Here is a 15,847-nt window from a genome sequence, read left to right on the forward strand (position 1 = left end):
ATTCTTTTCTTTTGTCTAAAGACAATAAATTCATTGGAGCTTTCACTGATTATCATCTTTCTGCAGTTTTGAACGTTTTAAATTCTTCATTTGTCTATGTACTCTAAGCAATTAAAACTTAGGATATTCTATATTTTTATTAAAGAAATATTATAAGTACATTTTATACCTTAGAAACAGGAGCCATTGAAGTAGAGAATTATCCTTTAGCAGCTACAAATTTTTTTGATGGGTCGGTATAGCCGACAATGGCTTCATTTTATTCAGACATTAGGATTGTATAAAATTCATATAACATGAAATCAAACAAATAATAATAGTTTCTGTTTATAACCAAACAAACAAAAACCTAAAGCATTTTAACCGAAAAAACCAAAATAAATATAGATTTAGAATGATAGTTATATTTTAGGAAATTAAAAACCAAAAAAAATCCAACCCGAAACCGAATCGATATCCAGATTGAACAAATCTAATGTCTTCTTCTCTGAAAAATAATCAAATTAATAATCTCATTCCGCGCAAAGCGCGGGTTACCACCTAGTAAGTAATTATTATTCCTCACTTTTCTTGGCTTATATAAGACGGTGACCAAACACAAGATCAAAATGCAGCAGCAACTCCTATCATATCATCACCCATCTCCTTTAGTTATATTTTGCTCTTCTTTGTTTTTTGTTCATAGCTTTGTAATAACAGTCTTATCCTTCTATTAAGACTCAATAAGAGGAGGTACTATTACTACGTACTTCACTTCTTGTAATATAAATAAACTGTTTATGTGAAAGAAAACAAGTAAACTAATGTTGGTTTCTTACTAACAGATGGGTGAAACCGCTGCCGCCAACCATCACCACCACCATCACGGCCACCAAGTCTTTGACGCGTCCGTCCCTCAACAACCAGCTTTCAAATGCTTTGACGATGATGGCCGTCTCAAAAGAACCGGTTACCAATGCTAAACAAAATAATAATATCAACTTTGTTTTATTAACGTTACAGCATGAAACGCAAAACAAAACGTTTTTTTTTATAATTCAGGTACTGTTTGGACCGCAAGCGCTCATATCATTACAGCAGTGATCGGTTCAGGCGTTCTCTCGCTTGCATGGGCTATTGCTCAGCTTGGATGGATCGCTGGACCTGCGGTGATGCTATTGTTCTCTTTTGTTACTCTATACTCTTCAACACTTCTCAGTGACTGCTACAGAACCGGAGATGCAGTCTCCGGCAAGAGAAACTACACTTACATGGACGCAGTTCGGTCCATTCTCGGTAATCATTTCATCCGATACTCTATTATTATATACACCTTCCGTTTCATATTATTGTTTTAGCTTTTAAATTTTATTTCATTATACATTTTACATTTTCATAATATATTGTAAATAAACTTTTCAGTTTTACTTTTATTTTTTATTGTGTTAATTAATAAAATAAAATAAAATAATCTATTAAATAGAGATAAAATATAAATCTAATAATTATATTATTTTGTGCTCTGTTTTGGTTTAATGTGTTTTTTATTATAGGTGGGTTCAAGTTCAAGATATGTGGGCTGATTCAATACTTGAATCTCTTTGGTATCGCGGTTGGTTACACAATAGCAGCATCTATAAGCATGATGTGAGTGTTTCTTAGTTTACTTGCGAAACAAGCTTCAAATATGTTATAGATTTAACATTTGATGGATCATGCAGGGCGATCAAGAGATCGAACTGTTTCCACAAGAGCGGAGGAAAAGACCCATGTCACATGTCAAGCAACCCTTACATGATTATATTTGGTGTGACAGAGATCTTGCTCTCTCAGGTTCCTGATTTCGACCAGATTTGGTGGATCTCAATTGTAGCAGCTGTCATGTCTTTCACTTACTCAGCCATTGGTCTAGCTCTAGGGATCGTTCAAGTTGCTGGTCAGATATAACTATATAAAGACTCACATAATGGTCATGAGAATTGTGCTAACTCTTGATTTGTAATCTCTCAGCAAATGGAGTGTTCAAAGGAAGTCTCACGGGCATAAGCATTGGGACAGTGACTCAAACACAGAAGATATGGAGAACCTTTCAAGCACTTGGAGATATTGCGTTTGCTTATTCATACTCTGTTGTCCTAATAGAGATTCAGGTAATAAAACAAAACCTTACTTGGGATACAAGATTCAAGTATTTATTCTAAAACCCTAAAGAAAAAGATTTCACTTTGGTGCTTGGTATCTAGGATACTGTTAGATCCCCACCGTCAGAATCAACAACGATGAAGAAAGCTACAAAGATCAGCATTGCAGTCACCACTATCTTCTACATGCTATGTGGCTCAATGGGCTACGCAGCCTTTGGAGATGCAGCACCAGGAAACCTCCTCACGGGTTTCGGATTCTACAACCCGTTTTGGCTCCTCGACATAGCCAACGCGGCCATTGTAGTCCACCTCATAGGAGCTTACCAAGTCTTCTCTCAGCCCATCTTCGCCTTCGTTGAAAAATCAGTCTCAGAGAGGTTTCCAGACAATGACTTGCTCACCAAGGAACTCCAATTCAAGATCCCAGGGATTAGGTCTCCGTACAAAACAAACGTTTTCAGGGTAGTTTTCCGGTGCTGTTTCGTCGTTCTAACCACCGTGATATCGATGCTAATGCCGTTCTTCAACGACGTGGTTGGGATCTTAGGAGCCTTAGGGTTCTGGCCCTTGACGGTTTATTTCCCGGTGGAGATGTATATAAAGCAGAGGAAGGTGGAGAAGTGGAGCACGAGGTGGGTGTGTTTACAGATGCTTAGTGTTGCTTGTCTTGTGATCTCGGTGGTCGCTGGAGTTGGGTCAATAGCCGGAGTAATGCTTGATCTTAAGGTCTACAAGCCCTTTCAGTCTACGTACTGATGATGATAAAGGACCAAGAACAAAAGAAAACTGGTGTATAAAGCTTATTGTTTATGTTATGCCTTTGAAAGAAAAAAATTGAACATGTGTATAATGTAAGTTTCCATTTCGTATGATATCTCTGTAATAAATTTATAAAATATGTTATATAAACCCTATGATTCGTGTGTTTTTATTTCCTCTATTAATTAGTTTATATAGTTTTTGTTATTACATGTTCATCTGGTTAACGAATGATGTGTACCACAAATTTGGAATAATCAATTTTTAATTTTTGTTTATAGTGGTAACTCTTTATATTGCATCTTTTGTTATGAATGTATGAATTAGGTATTGAAAACATGGTGCTGGGAAAATGGAATTTGAATCAAAGTGATACTGACATTTCAATGGTGTTTAAATATTAAAAGTGAAATTTTAAAAGGAGCAATTTGGATGGTCTTGCCTAAAAGAGAAATTCCTCAATAGTCAAATTAAGCTGTCCACCCAGCCTAATAATAATAACACCCGCACCTTACGCAGGATAAACATTATATATATATTTTATTTTATGTATTATATGTTCTTACATTTTATGAAATAATAAATATATATTGAATAATTAAAAATCAGTAACTATTACATATATAATTAAATTGGTGCGAACGTATAAATCAATTTTATTAATCCAAAAATTTTTTTAAAAAAATTTGATAGGATATGTAATTAAATTTAAATGATATTAACATACATAATATATTTTTAATATTAATGTATATTAAATGATGATTTCTACTCATATGTTTTTTGATCACGTGTATCTTTAATAGCAAAAACTTTAAATTATTGATAACAAAATTTTCATTGTGGGATTAATAATTTTAGTAATTTATAATTTAAAAAAAAATTATCAATGTTAGTTCAAAACTTTTATAAAAAAAAATTATTCAAAGTAAATGTTGAAATTAAAATATTTATTTATTCAATATGGTTTATAGTTTAATTTAGAATGATATATACACATATATATATTTTAAATCTTAATGATTAATTAAATTAGACTTTTATTTATATGATTTTGTATTCATTTGTATTTTGTCATAACAAAAATTTTAAACCATGGATCGCAAAATTTGAATGTGCGATTTTTAACAGTTTTAGTAATTTATAGTCGTTTTTAAAAATTCAAAATAGAACATATATAGAAAAATCTAAATTTTTATAATATAGTTATTGTGATTTTTTTAAATGTTATTTTAATAGTTTTAAATTAAACAAATTTGATAGAAGATACATTTTTTTTATCAGATCTTTATTATTCAAAATCATTAATTGTAATATATACTTTAGCCACATTAGGCAATTTCGTAATCTTTATTTAAGAAAATAATAAATGTCATTAATAATGAATTTATGATTAGTTTAATAAAAAACTTATTATATAATTAGATGGACCAACATATTTCTCTAATAATTCTAAGAATCATCCTAGTGATGACACGTGTCTACAAAAAGAAGTCGTAATGTTTCACAAATAATATATAGGGAATAAAAAATCTCCTATATAATTTCTTAAACTTTTTGGGGCTAATATTCCATATCACTTGTCAAAAAACATGTAGGGTTCTTGGAAAGCAACCCATAAAAAGTTTCAAGGTTTGGTACTAAATGCATCTAAAGTCAGAGAGTCAGAAATGTACCCATGCCTTCCTCGTGCTCTCAACTATTCAGTGATCATTGCCTTCCAAGGTTTGGTACACTGTACCGTCTGAAATGGTAACTGATGTATATCACACACACTACTATCATATAGAGATGTCAAATGAGCGGGTTGGGCGGGTTTGGGTGTGTCCGAATGGGTTTCATTTTTTTGCTGGACATTTTTGGTCGAAGCCCAAATAGAACCATGTCCAAATGAGACCATAACCAAATAAGACCATGATTTGTTGGGCTATCCATGGACGGCCCATACGCCCATTTAATGTAAACAACATAATTTCAGTTTTAAAAATTTAAAGATTATTAAGTTTTCAATTTTAAAGATGTCACATACTTAAACTTTAAGTTTTAAACTTCATGTTTCAAAGTTATAAAAAATTCAAGATAAGTTTAAAAAATTCGTAATTTCGTCTGACTTGCGGAAACAGAAACAGTCGCCAGACTCGCCACCAACTTCGTTATGAACACAAATCACCGATCTATTTAACACATAAACCATAACACAATATTAGTAGATGATACGAATCAGTAGCTAATAGTGAAAACCCATAACACAAATCACGAAAAATCAAATCTTAAGAGATGATGAAATCAGAAGTTGGTGAAGAATCGAAAAAAAATTGAAGAAGAACGAAGACGAGGAAGAAGAATCGAACACGAAGAGGAAGAATCGAAGACGAGGACTCGAAGAGGAAAAATCGAAGACGATGATTCGAAGAGGAAGAATCAAACACGAAGAAAAAACACAAGAGTGAGACGGGAAGAAAAAAAAAGGTGATTTGTGTTTTCTCCCAATTTTTCAAACCCTAGACATTTAAGTTTATTGGGCCGCCCATTGTCCAAGTGGTTAAGCCCAATATTGTCCATGAATATAATTGGGTTCACCCATCTGGACAAATTTTAATTATGGTTTAATCTGGGTCTGTCCATTTTGGACCATATCGATTTGGACACGGACCACCCATTTATAGCCCGCCCATTTGACATCTCTACTATCATATCCTGAAGAAGTTGTATGCTTTTGAATTAATGATGATCCAAATTTCAATAAAAGATTACAATTCACAATGTAATAAATCTTTTACATTTTATTACATGGGAGCATTTGATAAGTATCAACCTAAAGAGGTACATCGGATGGGTAATCTTGTGGGTGACTTTTGATCGCCTGCCTCACCAGAAGTTCCTGTTCCCTGAGGTTCAAAGGAGGAACATCATACACATCTGAGAACATGTGATTCAGATTCGGTTTCTCAGTCTTCTCCGCAACCCTGATAGCTTCTAACATCTGTTTACAAGGAACACAAATATAAAAAAAAACCAAAAATGCTTCTTATAAAAAATGCTCAAGAGCCAGAGTTCTTTAGTAATTACCTCTTTCTTGATTCTGCTTCTCAGATCAGATTCCGCTTCATCACTCCACCAGCCATTACTCTCAACCCAAGTCCTAAACCTAGACAGCGGGTTTCTTGCTTTGTTCCACCACTCTATCTCATCAGCAGAGCGGTACCTAGTGGAGTCATCTGACGTTGAATGGTGTCCTACACGATACGTTAAGGCCTAACACACACCAAAACAAAACAAAACAAAACAAGAGAAGGATTTGAAGTTTTTTGTATGTTTTTGATGTTGCATCTTATAATCACATCAATGTTACCTCGATCAAGATTGGCCTATGTTCTCTAATCGCCATCTCGCGAGCTTCATGCACCGCGCTGTACATAGCAAGCGCATCATTTCCATCCACACGTATACTCCTAATCCCGTAAGCACGGCCTTTCACCACTACACCATCACCTATCATTGGCCACAAACAAAGTATTTGAAAAAAATCCGAAAAGACTTCAAGACAAAGACAAAACTCAAAAGGGAAAAAGCAAAAGGAGTTATACTTCGGAACTGATCTGAGGTAGGAGTACTAATCGCCCATCCATTGTTCCTGCAGATAAACAAAACAGGCGCTTCCATAACTGCTGCAAAGTTCATAGCAGCATGGAAGTCTCCCTACCAAAAATACAAAAACATTATTTTGATATCAGCCAAAAAGGCTCAAGAGTAATGAAAACAAGACTTCAAGTTTTTGTTTCCATTTCACCTCGCTAGAGCCACCATCGCCAAAGAATGTGACCGCACACGCATCCTTCCCATCCATCTTTAAGGAATAAGCAGCACCAACCGCGTTTGGTAACTGCGTACTGGAGAAGGAAACTTCCATCGGCAACATAAAAATAGAAACCATAAAATTATCATAAAACCAGTTTGAGTCGGTAAAGAATACGCTATTGTGGCTGAGACGGTGAAATAGTTAAGCTTGTTAGAGCCATAGTGAACAGGCATCTGCCTGCCTTTGCCATAATCAGATTTGTTCCCAAAACACTGGTTTGCAAATTCTTGAAGCGTGAAGCCACGCCATAGTAGAACACCAGGCTCTCTATACTGCACATATACAACAACTCCTCAGTTCAAAAAATTTATTGAAACTTTTACTAAATAGTCTACGCCCCCAAAATCTCAGGGACCGGCCTATACAGTCAAAATGATGAAATTATGATTTTTAAAACCTGAGGGAAGATGACATCATCAGGAGAGAGAGCTGCAGCAGAAGCAATATTAATGGCTTCTTCACCGTATGCAGTAGCGTAAAAGGAGAGTCTGCCTTGTCTTTGAGCTTCGTAGAATATGTTATCCATCATTTGAAGAGTAACCATATCGCTATACATTTTCACCGCAATTTCTTTACTAACAGGAACAAACTGGCTGTTGGGGAGTTGTTGGCCATTGTCATCGAGAACACGGTAGCAAGGCACACGCTCTTCGTTGGATTCTGATATGAAGCGGATCTCGGGTGTGAAAGATACTTTTCCTCCGGGAAAATCCATGACCTGAATATTGTATAAAGACTCATCTCAATACATATACTTAACTCTACACGAGTGATTAAATTAAACAGTAAGCTATGAGCAGGTTTGTAATCAACGTATGTTCACCTGACTATTGGTGTCTTCGTGTGAGCTTGAGAGCGTATCCACCATGGTGTTACACAAACGAGTTAATGGATTCGGTGAGACTTTTTTTATACTCGGAGGACCACCATGCGGTAGGTTGTGGCGGAGATGAGGAGACGCGTGGCTTGGAGAACCGAAGGCGAGGCTATGTCTGAGAACGTTGAGGAAAGTCGATTTCGAGGATTTCAGATGCTGAGCCATTTTGTGTGTTTAGGATTTGATAGAAGAAGAATAGCGAGAATATCGAGAGACGAAGAAGATGATGATGATGTTTTGTGTAAGAGAGAGAGAGAGGTTGTTGAGTGTGGTTGTTGAGTGTGTTTTGTTTTTTCATACAGATTTGATTCCTTAATTCACCAAGTGGAATCTTTACTAGTTACTACAGTGCTTAGGGACTCGTGATCTCACGTCCATCGTGTCAAACGCTACCGTATAAAACCGAGATCGTGTATCCATGGGCCACAACATTACACTGTCAAGCCCATTAGATTACTCACTTTTATATAAGTTGAATCTCGGTTAATTTACTTCAGTTTTTCATAAAGTGAGTTAAGATTTATATACCAAAATTCGATAAACTAGCAAAAGAACTGATACTCACGAACATCATTGAATGATTGCTTCCTTGAAACCCGCAAAGTTTCTTGAAAGTACTGTCCATGCAATAGATGTTATGTTGTGAGTCAATAGACTTAATAGTGAGGAAAATTGAACAGAGCATTATCAGTAATGAAAACTAAAGAACCTTAGCAGATACAACAAAGAGAACTATTTGCTTCATAGAATGCTTCATTATCCCGCTTATATCAACAGCATGGATCTCTCATCAAACATAGTAATGCTCGCATACGAAAACGTAAGAAGGGAAAAGTAACAGTGAGATCTCCCCGTTTCTACATGTCCAATGATAAACGAGAGAGAGAAAGAGAGCTAAGCCAAACCAGACAAGCCAAGACGATCAGCAACGTTGTACATAACCAGCTTATCCCAAACAGGGCCAAAAAGCTGTTCTCCACCTAACGAGAATGTCAATGCCCACGCTAGAAGAAGAGATGTAAAGACACTGAACCCAACTGCTGACCTAACAACATCTTCAAACAATAACAAGATATAATGTACAAATCAAAAAAAAATATACTCATCACTTTCCTCTCTAAATTTACATCAATCAAACGAACACACAGAACAATTTTGAATACTGGCAAATCACAATGCTGATCAAGATTGAAGTGATGTATAACAGATCGATTCCCAGATCAAAAGATCCCAATCTACAAAATCGAAAAGAGTATCTGGGGGAACTTACAATTGCGGATCTGAGGGAAAGCGCGAGAGTGACGGAGAACAGGCCAGAAGTAGAAGCAATTGACAGCCCAGAGCCAGGGCAAGAGAGCGAATCCGAACTTGTAGAATCTGCGAGCGTAATCCACCGACGCTTCCTCCGTTAACCCCAACGGACCGTCGATCGTTGGCCAAACGTGCGCGGAAGAGATTATAGACGACAGTGGATTCGGATTCGAACTCCGATCGGTGTTAGGGTTCCGATTGGGTTCGTCGCTCCGTGAAGCCTCCTCCATTTTGCTCCAGCCACTAGCGAAAATGAAAAAGAAAAAAACACGATTTAAGCAGCGACGTCGTCGTTTTAATGACAATATCAGTTAAACGCACGGAGAAGCAGCGGCGTCGTTTAATGAAAATATTATTTGAACCCCCACACAGAGAAGCTGCGACGTCGTTCTAACGATACGGTCACTGCGACGTCGTTTTTGGGTGAGTAAGTAAACCCTTTGTAATTTTTGGTTGTGCTCTGACCTCTAAACAAGGACTAATCCAACACTAATCAGAAACTCATCGATATAAATGATAGATCGAGTTGTATATTCTGAGAAAAGTTAAGAATGTTTACAAACTGGTCCAAACGACAAGGAAACAGAAATTGAGAATGCTAATAAGAGATGAAATCACGCGATCATATAGTCTGTTTGATGATGTTGCAACATAAAAGGAATGATGTCACGGGTCATGCTCCGTCTGAAATGCTTCTGTTGAGTTGAGAAGACATGGACGAGGACCGAGCTTGGCAGAAGAGGATTCTTTTGGTTTTAGACCCTCTTGTTCATGTGTCTGGTCCGTGTGTCACATGAACGCAGAAAAGCCAAAAGGATCGTCATCATTAGCAGTGGACAAATCGAAGTGGCCTTGATAGCTAAGATAAGAGTCACCACCATTCCCAGCTGGAGGTGGTGCTAATGGAGCTGTGAGATCTTGTAGCTCCAAGTATAGCTCCGAGTTTTCAATTAGGTCGTTAGAAGGTGTCCTTGGCATGCTGTTGTCATGGATAATGCTCAAGTCTAGTAGTTCGCTGAACATGTCTTCTCCTTCTTCTAAGAAAACCGGAGCTGGAACACAGGTATCATGTATTACCTGTAAAGTGATTAACTATGAGACATATATCCATATGGCAAGAGTTTATACAGTTTGATTCAGAGGCATGCGATTCCTTTTCTTTTGTAAGCAAAGAGGTTTTATTATCCTAAAACACTAACAGTTGCAAAGCTGCCTTACTATCCTAGCACGCAATGATGATACCCACTAAGTTCCACGATCATGACACTAAGTGAAGTGATGCCGAACACCTACCTCATTGTTGTTGGGCTCACAGAAAGGCAAGCACTCATCCTCGTCGACAAAGCGATCCAACATTGAATATATGTCATCATAGTTGTTGGTTGGAGCTTGGAGGGTCGGCCCCAGAGAGGCGGTACTATTGGAATCAAGAAGTGGAGTAGCAGACAGAGGAGTGTGAGCTGCATCATTCAGATGCTGTTCCTGATCACTCCAGTCCTCTTCGTTAAATGGAGCACCATACTGAGCTCCATTTCTAGGTCCAGGACCATCTTTCTTGAATAGAACACACAGCACATAAGTATCCTATAAATCAACAAAAGCAAGAGTGATTTAAGCTTACATGACATGTACAAATTGAAATGATACATCCATTTTAAAAATTAGAATATTACCTGAGGAATATTCTTCTGTGCAAGTACCTTGTCTTCAAGTCTGTACTCATGCATAACCCAATCAGTTCTCTCCCCACGAGGTGACTTGCCAACGTGGTAAACCAAAGTCTTGATCTTTCCCACAACTTCATCATTGCACAGAACCGCTCTATCCTTCCCTGTGGTCTTCCAGTAACCACACTCAGTTGCACGGTTTGCTCTAACCCCAGTTGCATACTTCTTTTCCCTTGGGCAGAAGAAGTGCCACTTAAGATCCCCACTCTTTATATAGGACTTATCTGTAAAGACAAAAGACTCATAAGATAGAGAAAATAAGCAGTCAACCGAGTATTTACTCATGACAGAACAAGAAGGTTTACCAGGTAAATCAGAAGGTTCGAACTTGTAAATGTCAAGTTCAACGATTGCATCAACGAGTAGCTTTTTCCCCAACACTTTCCTCTTCAAGTAATATCTCACGAGTTCAACGTCAGTCGGATGAAACCGGAACCCAGGAGCCAATTGAGTTTTCCCCATTGGCACAGATCCAAAGGGGAAAACTTTCACTCTCCGCAGTAAACTCCTCAAGCAAGGAGAGAGTTTTGCGCAGAAAAAAATTCAAGTTCACAGTAACAGGACCAGTAAAAGCGAATACTTTGTAATCAAATCAAACAGAAAGTTGCAGAGAAGGTAGGAAGAAAAGAGAAGAAGAAGAAGAAGAAGAGAGTAAGACTAAGTCCAGTGCCTAAACAAGATGATTTGAAAGCACCACAACTTCCCCCTGCTCATATAACCACAGTCGCACCAAAGAAAAGATGGATTCTTCTTGCAGAGATCAAGAGACATCTGGTGTGCAACGTAAGGCCTGTTATTCAGACATTGGGAAAAAAAAAACAAGACTTTTAGCCACACAGACAACTTAGATACACACAAAACAAATCATCAATTTGGTTAAACCCTAAAAAGTGTAAAAAACCTGAAAATGAATCTACTTCAAATCAGATCCAGAAATCACAAAAATCAACTAGATACGAGAATAAAAGACAAAATCATCAATTTGGTAAAACCCTAAAAAGTGTAAACCCCTAAAATGAATCTACTTCAGCTCAAATCCAAAAATCAGAATCAATAGCGAGAACATGGCGGAATAAAAATCAAGAACATGGAGTAATTTAAGTACCCGGAGAAGGGAAGTACTCGACGGTGGAGAGGACGATCAGAGCAAGGCGGAGGCGAGCGAGCGAGAGAGAGTAGGAAAGGGCTATAACAGTCTTAGGGTTTATATATATGACTGAGCTCTTGACCATACGCGTTGACTAAAACAGTAGTGGGCCTAATTTCAATATAAGCCTATAAGGCCCAATATCCCAATCCAACCGGTTCATTCTGGTTTAATCCGGTACAATTCTTCAACTATTTACTCGTCACCTTTATATCGAACCGGTTCAGTAGCAACTGGTAAAGCAGAGATTGGGATCATCGGCGAGAAATGGCGGAGGAGAGCAGCTTCGATGGTTCCGAGAAGGAAGAGATCGCTAGCTCAGGCAACGGCTTCGGAGATTTAGCATCGATGGACTCGATCGAATCTCGTTGGGTGACTCAAGACGAAGACGACGATTCGGTGAACGGCGCTGACGATGACGATGATGACGACGACGACGAATTCTACGGGACAGGACTCGAATCCGAGGACGAGGAGGTATCGGAGCACCGCCTCCTGATCCGTACCGGTCGTCGTGTTGACTCCTTCGACGTGGAAGCCCTCGAAGTTCCCGGCGCTTCGAGGATTGATTACGAGGTGATTGATTGTTTTGGTACTCGTGCATACGAATGTGTTGTTAGTAAGATATGAATGGTGTTTGTTAACTTTGATATAGGATTTGACGGTGGGGAGGAGAGTGCTGCTTGCGTTCCAGACGCTAGGGGTTGTATTTGGAGACGTGGGAACGAGTCCTTTGTATACGTTCAGTGTGATGTTCAGTAAATCACCTGTGAAAGAGAAAGAAGATGTGATTGGGGCGTTGTCACTGGTGTTGTACACCTTGCTTTTGATCCCTCTTATTAAGTATGTTCTTGTTGTTCTATGGGCTAATGATGATGGTGAAGGTATATATATATATATATATATATGCCTTTTAACTCTTATAAAATCTAGTAATTGATGTTTTATGTACATTACTTATATGAGTTATGATGTTTTTTAGGTGGGACCTTTGCGTTGTACTCGTTAATCTCTCGTCATGCCAAGGTTAGTCTTATTCCTAATCAACTTCGGTCAGACACCCGGATATCGAGTTTTAGACTGAAGGTGCCTTGCCCTGAGCTTGAGAGATCGCTGAATCTGAAAGAAAAGCTCGAGAATTCATTGGTTTTGAAGAAAATGCTTCTCGTGCTAGTTCTTGCTGGAACGGCCATGGTGATTGCCGATGGGGTTGTTACTCCTGCAATGTCAGGTTCTTGCTACAACCTCTTCTAAATATGCTCATAGAGATGACTCTGTTGTATCTTGCAAACGGGGTTGCTACTACCATGTTTGCTTATCTGAATTACATGATTTTCATATTGCAGTGATGTCAGCTGTTGGTGGACTTAAGGTTGGAGTTGATGCAGTTGAGCAAGGTACGATTAACTTCGATGCTGTCATTTCTAATGTTTTTCTTTGTCATTTTATCTTTTGAATATTGTTCACTTATCTCCTGCTTGTTCTTTGCAGATCAAGTGGTGATGATCTCGGTTGCATTTCTGGTGATCCTGTTTAGTCTACAAAAGTATGGGACGAGTAAGATGGGACTAGTAGTAGGTCCGGCATTACTCTTATGGTTCTGTTGTCTTGCTGGTATTGGAATTCACAACCTCCTCAAATACGATAGGAGTGTTTACAGAGCATTCAACCCTATCCACATCTATTACTTCTTCCAGAGGAACTCTATAAACGCGTGGTATGCACTTGGAGGTTGCATTCTCTGTGCTACAGGTAATTTATCAATTTCGTTGGATGGCTTGAGAAGCTAAGGCTAACAGAACCGAGTCAGCCTTTTTATGCTCAATACTCTGCATGATACTTTGATGCTTCACTTGTTGATTGATCATGTTATATAATTTTATCTTTCAGGCTCGGAGGCATTATTTGCAGACCTTTGCTACTTTTCTGTTCGATCAGTCCAGGTAAACAAAGAGGAGAGTGGCCGTTGGTGGCTGATGTTATACCTTTTTTCTATTTGTATGCAATTTTGCTCTAATTTTTTGGACCTTTGATTTATTGCTGCTGTTTACTCCAGCTTACATTTGTGTGTCTCGTCCTGCCCTGCCTCATGTTGGGCTATATGGGACAAGCTGCATACCTGATGGAGAATCATGCAGATGCTAGTCAAGCTTTCTTTTCATCTGTTCCAGGTAAAGTCCATTTAATTTCTTCAGTCAGTTATATCCATGCCTTTTTAGCAAACAAAACCACTGCAAAGCCTTTTTCAATGCTGCAGGTTACTAATGTTTTCTATATACTAGTACTAGTTATTGATTCATCGTACTGTTCTACAGGTGCTGCATTCTGGCCCGTCCTTTTCATAGCCAATGTTGCAGCTCTGATTGCCAGTCGCACAATGACGACAGCGACATTTTCATGTATTAAACAGTCAACAGCACTGGGCTGTTTCCCTCGTCTCAAGATCATCCACACGTCCCGGAAATTTATGGGTCAGATTTATATACCTGTCCTAAATTGGTTCCTGCTTGCCGTTTGCCTGGTCGTCGTCTGCTCAATCTCAAGTATCAATGAGATTGGAAATGCATATGGTAATAGTTGTTTTCTTTGCTTTCTTTGTTTCATTTCTTTGAAGCATCGGTGGTCTGATATCGAACTTTCAATTTCTCAGGGATGGCTGAGCTTGGAGTGATGATGACAACGACAATCCTAGTCACTTTAATCATGCTTCTTATTTGGCAGATCAACATCGTAATCGTCACTGCCTTTCTGATAGTTTTCCTTGGAGTGGAACTAATCTTCTTCTCGTCAGTTATAGCGAGCGTTGGAGATGGAAGCTGGATAATATTGGTTTTTGCCGTGATCATGTTTGGTATAATGTACGTTTGGAACTATGGAAGTAAGATCAGGTACGAAACAGAAGTCGAACAAAAGATGTCAATGGATCTGATGAGAGAGCTTGGGAGCAATCTGGGAACGATCAGAGCTCCCGGTATCGGTCTGTTGTACAATGAGTTAGTGAAGGGAGTGCCAGCAATATTTGGCCATTTTCTCACTACACTCCCTGCAATCCACTCCATGGTCATTTTTGTCTGCATCAAGTACGTCCCGGTTCCAGTTGTGCCCCAGAATGAGAGGTTCCTCTTCAGACGCGTTTGCACCAAAAGCTACCACTTGTTCCGTTGCATTGCCAGGTCGGTCCTTTTCTTTGTCTTTCACTAGATGTGACTTTATTGAGAGAGATTATAAACAGTGTTTTGTGTTATATTTGGTGAAGGTATGGTTACAAGGATGTAAGAAAGGAGAACCACCAAGTATTCGAGCAGCTACTGATCGAGAGCCTCGAGAAATTTATCCGTAGAGAAGCTCAAGAGCGTTCACTGGAGAGCGACGGGCGCAATGATTCCGACTCGGAGGAAGATTTCTCAGGCTCTACACTCGTTATGGGCCCCAACGGGAGCATGTACTCAATGGGGGTTCCTCTTCTCTCTGAGTACAGAGACTTAAACAAACCGATCACGGAATTGAACACTTCGTCTAACCACACAAGCCACCATCCCTTTGACACATCGTCTGAATCCTCTGTCTCTGAAGCGGAGCAGAGCCTGGAGAGGGAGTTATCGTTCATACACAAAGCGAAAGAGATAGGGGTCGTGTATCTACTGGGTCACGGTGATATCAGAGCAAGAAAAGATTCATGGTTCGTCAAGAAGCTGGTCATAAACTACTTCTACGCATTCCTGAGGAAAAACTGCAGAAGAGGGACAGCTAATTTGAGCGTGCCTCAGTCTCATCTGATGAAAGTTGACATGACATACATGGTCTGAGCCTTCTTCCTTCTTCTTTTTTTTGTCCATAGATTTAACATCTGTAAGCTGCGTCTATGTTTCTGCATAACAGAGTCAGTCTTTTGACTTACTAGAATCTATAAAGCATCTAGTAGAGGAAGCCTATATCAATTTCAGGAAGTTTCATGATTTGTGACATGAATCTCGTTAATGTGCTATGGTTGGTGATATCTGGGTCTTTTTTGCATATCTGTTTTCAGTACGGTGGTTTGTGCAA

General features: G+C 38.6%; 5 protein-coding genes across 5 annotated transcripts; 2 read left to right on the forward strand and 3 right to left on the reverse strand.

The window, feature by feature from the left end:
• The first annotated feature begins 608 nt into the window (after positions 1–608).
• Positions 609–3,050, forward strand: LOC106336427 (amino acid permease 2). Its single transcript, XM_013775261.1, has 7 exons — positions 609–732; positions 825–948; positions 1,042–1,275; positions 1,533–1,626; positions 1,701–1,915; positions 1,990–2,129; positions 2,223–3,050. Exons 2-7 carry the CDS (start codon positions 825–827, stop codon positions 2,877–2,879), a joined length of 1,464 nt encoding a protein of 487 aa, XP_013630715.1. The 5' UTR covers positions 609–732; the 3' UTR covers positions 2,880–3,050.
• Positions 3,051–5,580: 2,530 nt separating this feature from the next.
• On the reverse strand, positions 5,581–8,076 carry LOC106328090 (2-oxoisovalerate dehydrogenase subunit alpha 2, mitochondrial). The gene is made up of 8 exons (XM_013766452.1): positions 7,565–8,076; positions 7,139–7,459; positions 6,856–7,013; positions 6,673–6,772; positions 6,470–6,581; positions 6,235–6,374; positions 5,952–6,137; positions 5,581–5,865 (listed from the first exon to the last, which is right to left on the reverse strand). The coding sequence occupies exons 1-8, from the start codon at positions 7,781–7,783 to the stop codon at positions 5,698–5,700; spliced, it is 1,404 nt and encodes a 467-aa protein (XP_013621906.1). The 5' UTR covers positions 7,784–8,076; the 3' UTR covers positions 5,581–5,697.
• A 182-nt stretch (positions 8,077–8,258) lies between these two features.
• Positions 8,259–9,192, reverse strand: LOC106328091 (probable gamma-secretase subunit PEN-2). The gene is made up of 2 exons (XM_013766453.1): positions 8,889–9,192; positions 8,259–8,673 (listed from the first exon to the last, which is right to left on the reverse strand). Exons 1-2 carry the CDS (start codon positions 9,157–9,159, stop codon positions 8,513–8,515), a joined length of 432 nt encoding a protein of 143 aa, XP_013621907.1. The 5' UTR covers positions 9,160–9,192; the 3' UTR covers positions 8,259–8,512.
• Positions 9,193–9,435: 243 nt separating this feature from the next.
• LOC106328406 (NAC domain-containing protein 82-like) lies at positions 9,436–11,840 on the reverse strand. The gene is made up of 5 exons (XM_013766841.1): positions 11,762–11,840; positions 10,962–11,446; positions 10,603–10,880; positions 10,223–10,513; positions 9,436–10,006 (listed from the first exon to the last, which is right to left on the reverse strand). The coding sequence occupies exons 2-5, from the start codon at positions 11,116–11,118 to the stop codon at positions 9,719–9,721; spliced, it is 1,014 nt and encodes a 337-aa protein (XP_013622295.1). The 5' UTR covers positions 11,119–11,446; positions 11,762–11,840; the 3' UTR covers positions 9,436–9,718.
• A 230-nt stretch (positions 11,841–12,070) lies between these two features.
• On the forward strand, positions 12,071–15,815 carry LOC106335403 (potassium transporter 7). Its single transcript, XM_013773920.1, has 10 exons — positions 12,071–12,379; positions 12,459–12,687; positions 12,786–13,034; positions 13,150–13,200; positions 13,295–13,555; positions 13,694–13,746; positions 13,860–13,974; positions 14,119–14,373; positions 14,454–14,976; positions 15,060–15,815. Exons 1-10 carry the CDS (start codon positions 12,071–12,073, stop codon positions 15,607–15,609), a joined length of 2,595 nt encoding a protein of 864 aa, XP_013629374.1. The 3' UTR covers positions 15,610–15,815.
• The last annotated feature ends 32 nt before the right edge of the window (positions 15,816–15,847 follow it).

This window comes from Brassica oleracea, chromosome C3, assembly GCF_000695525.1.
Source record: "Brassica oleracea var. oleracea cultivar TO1000 chromosome C3, BOL, whole genome shotgun sequence".
NCBI lineage: Eukaryota > Viridiplantae > Streptophyta > Magnoliopsida > Brassicales > Brassicaceae > Brassica > Brassica oleracea.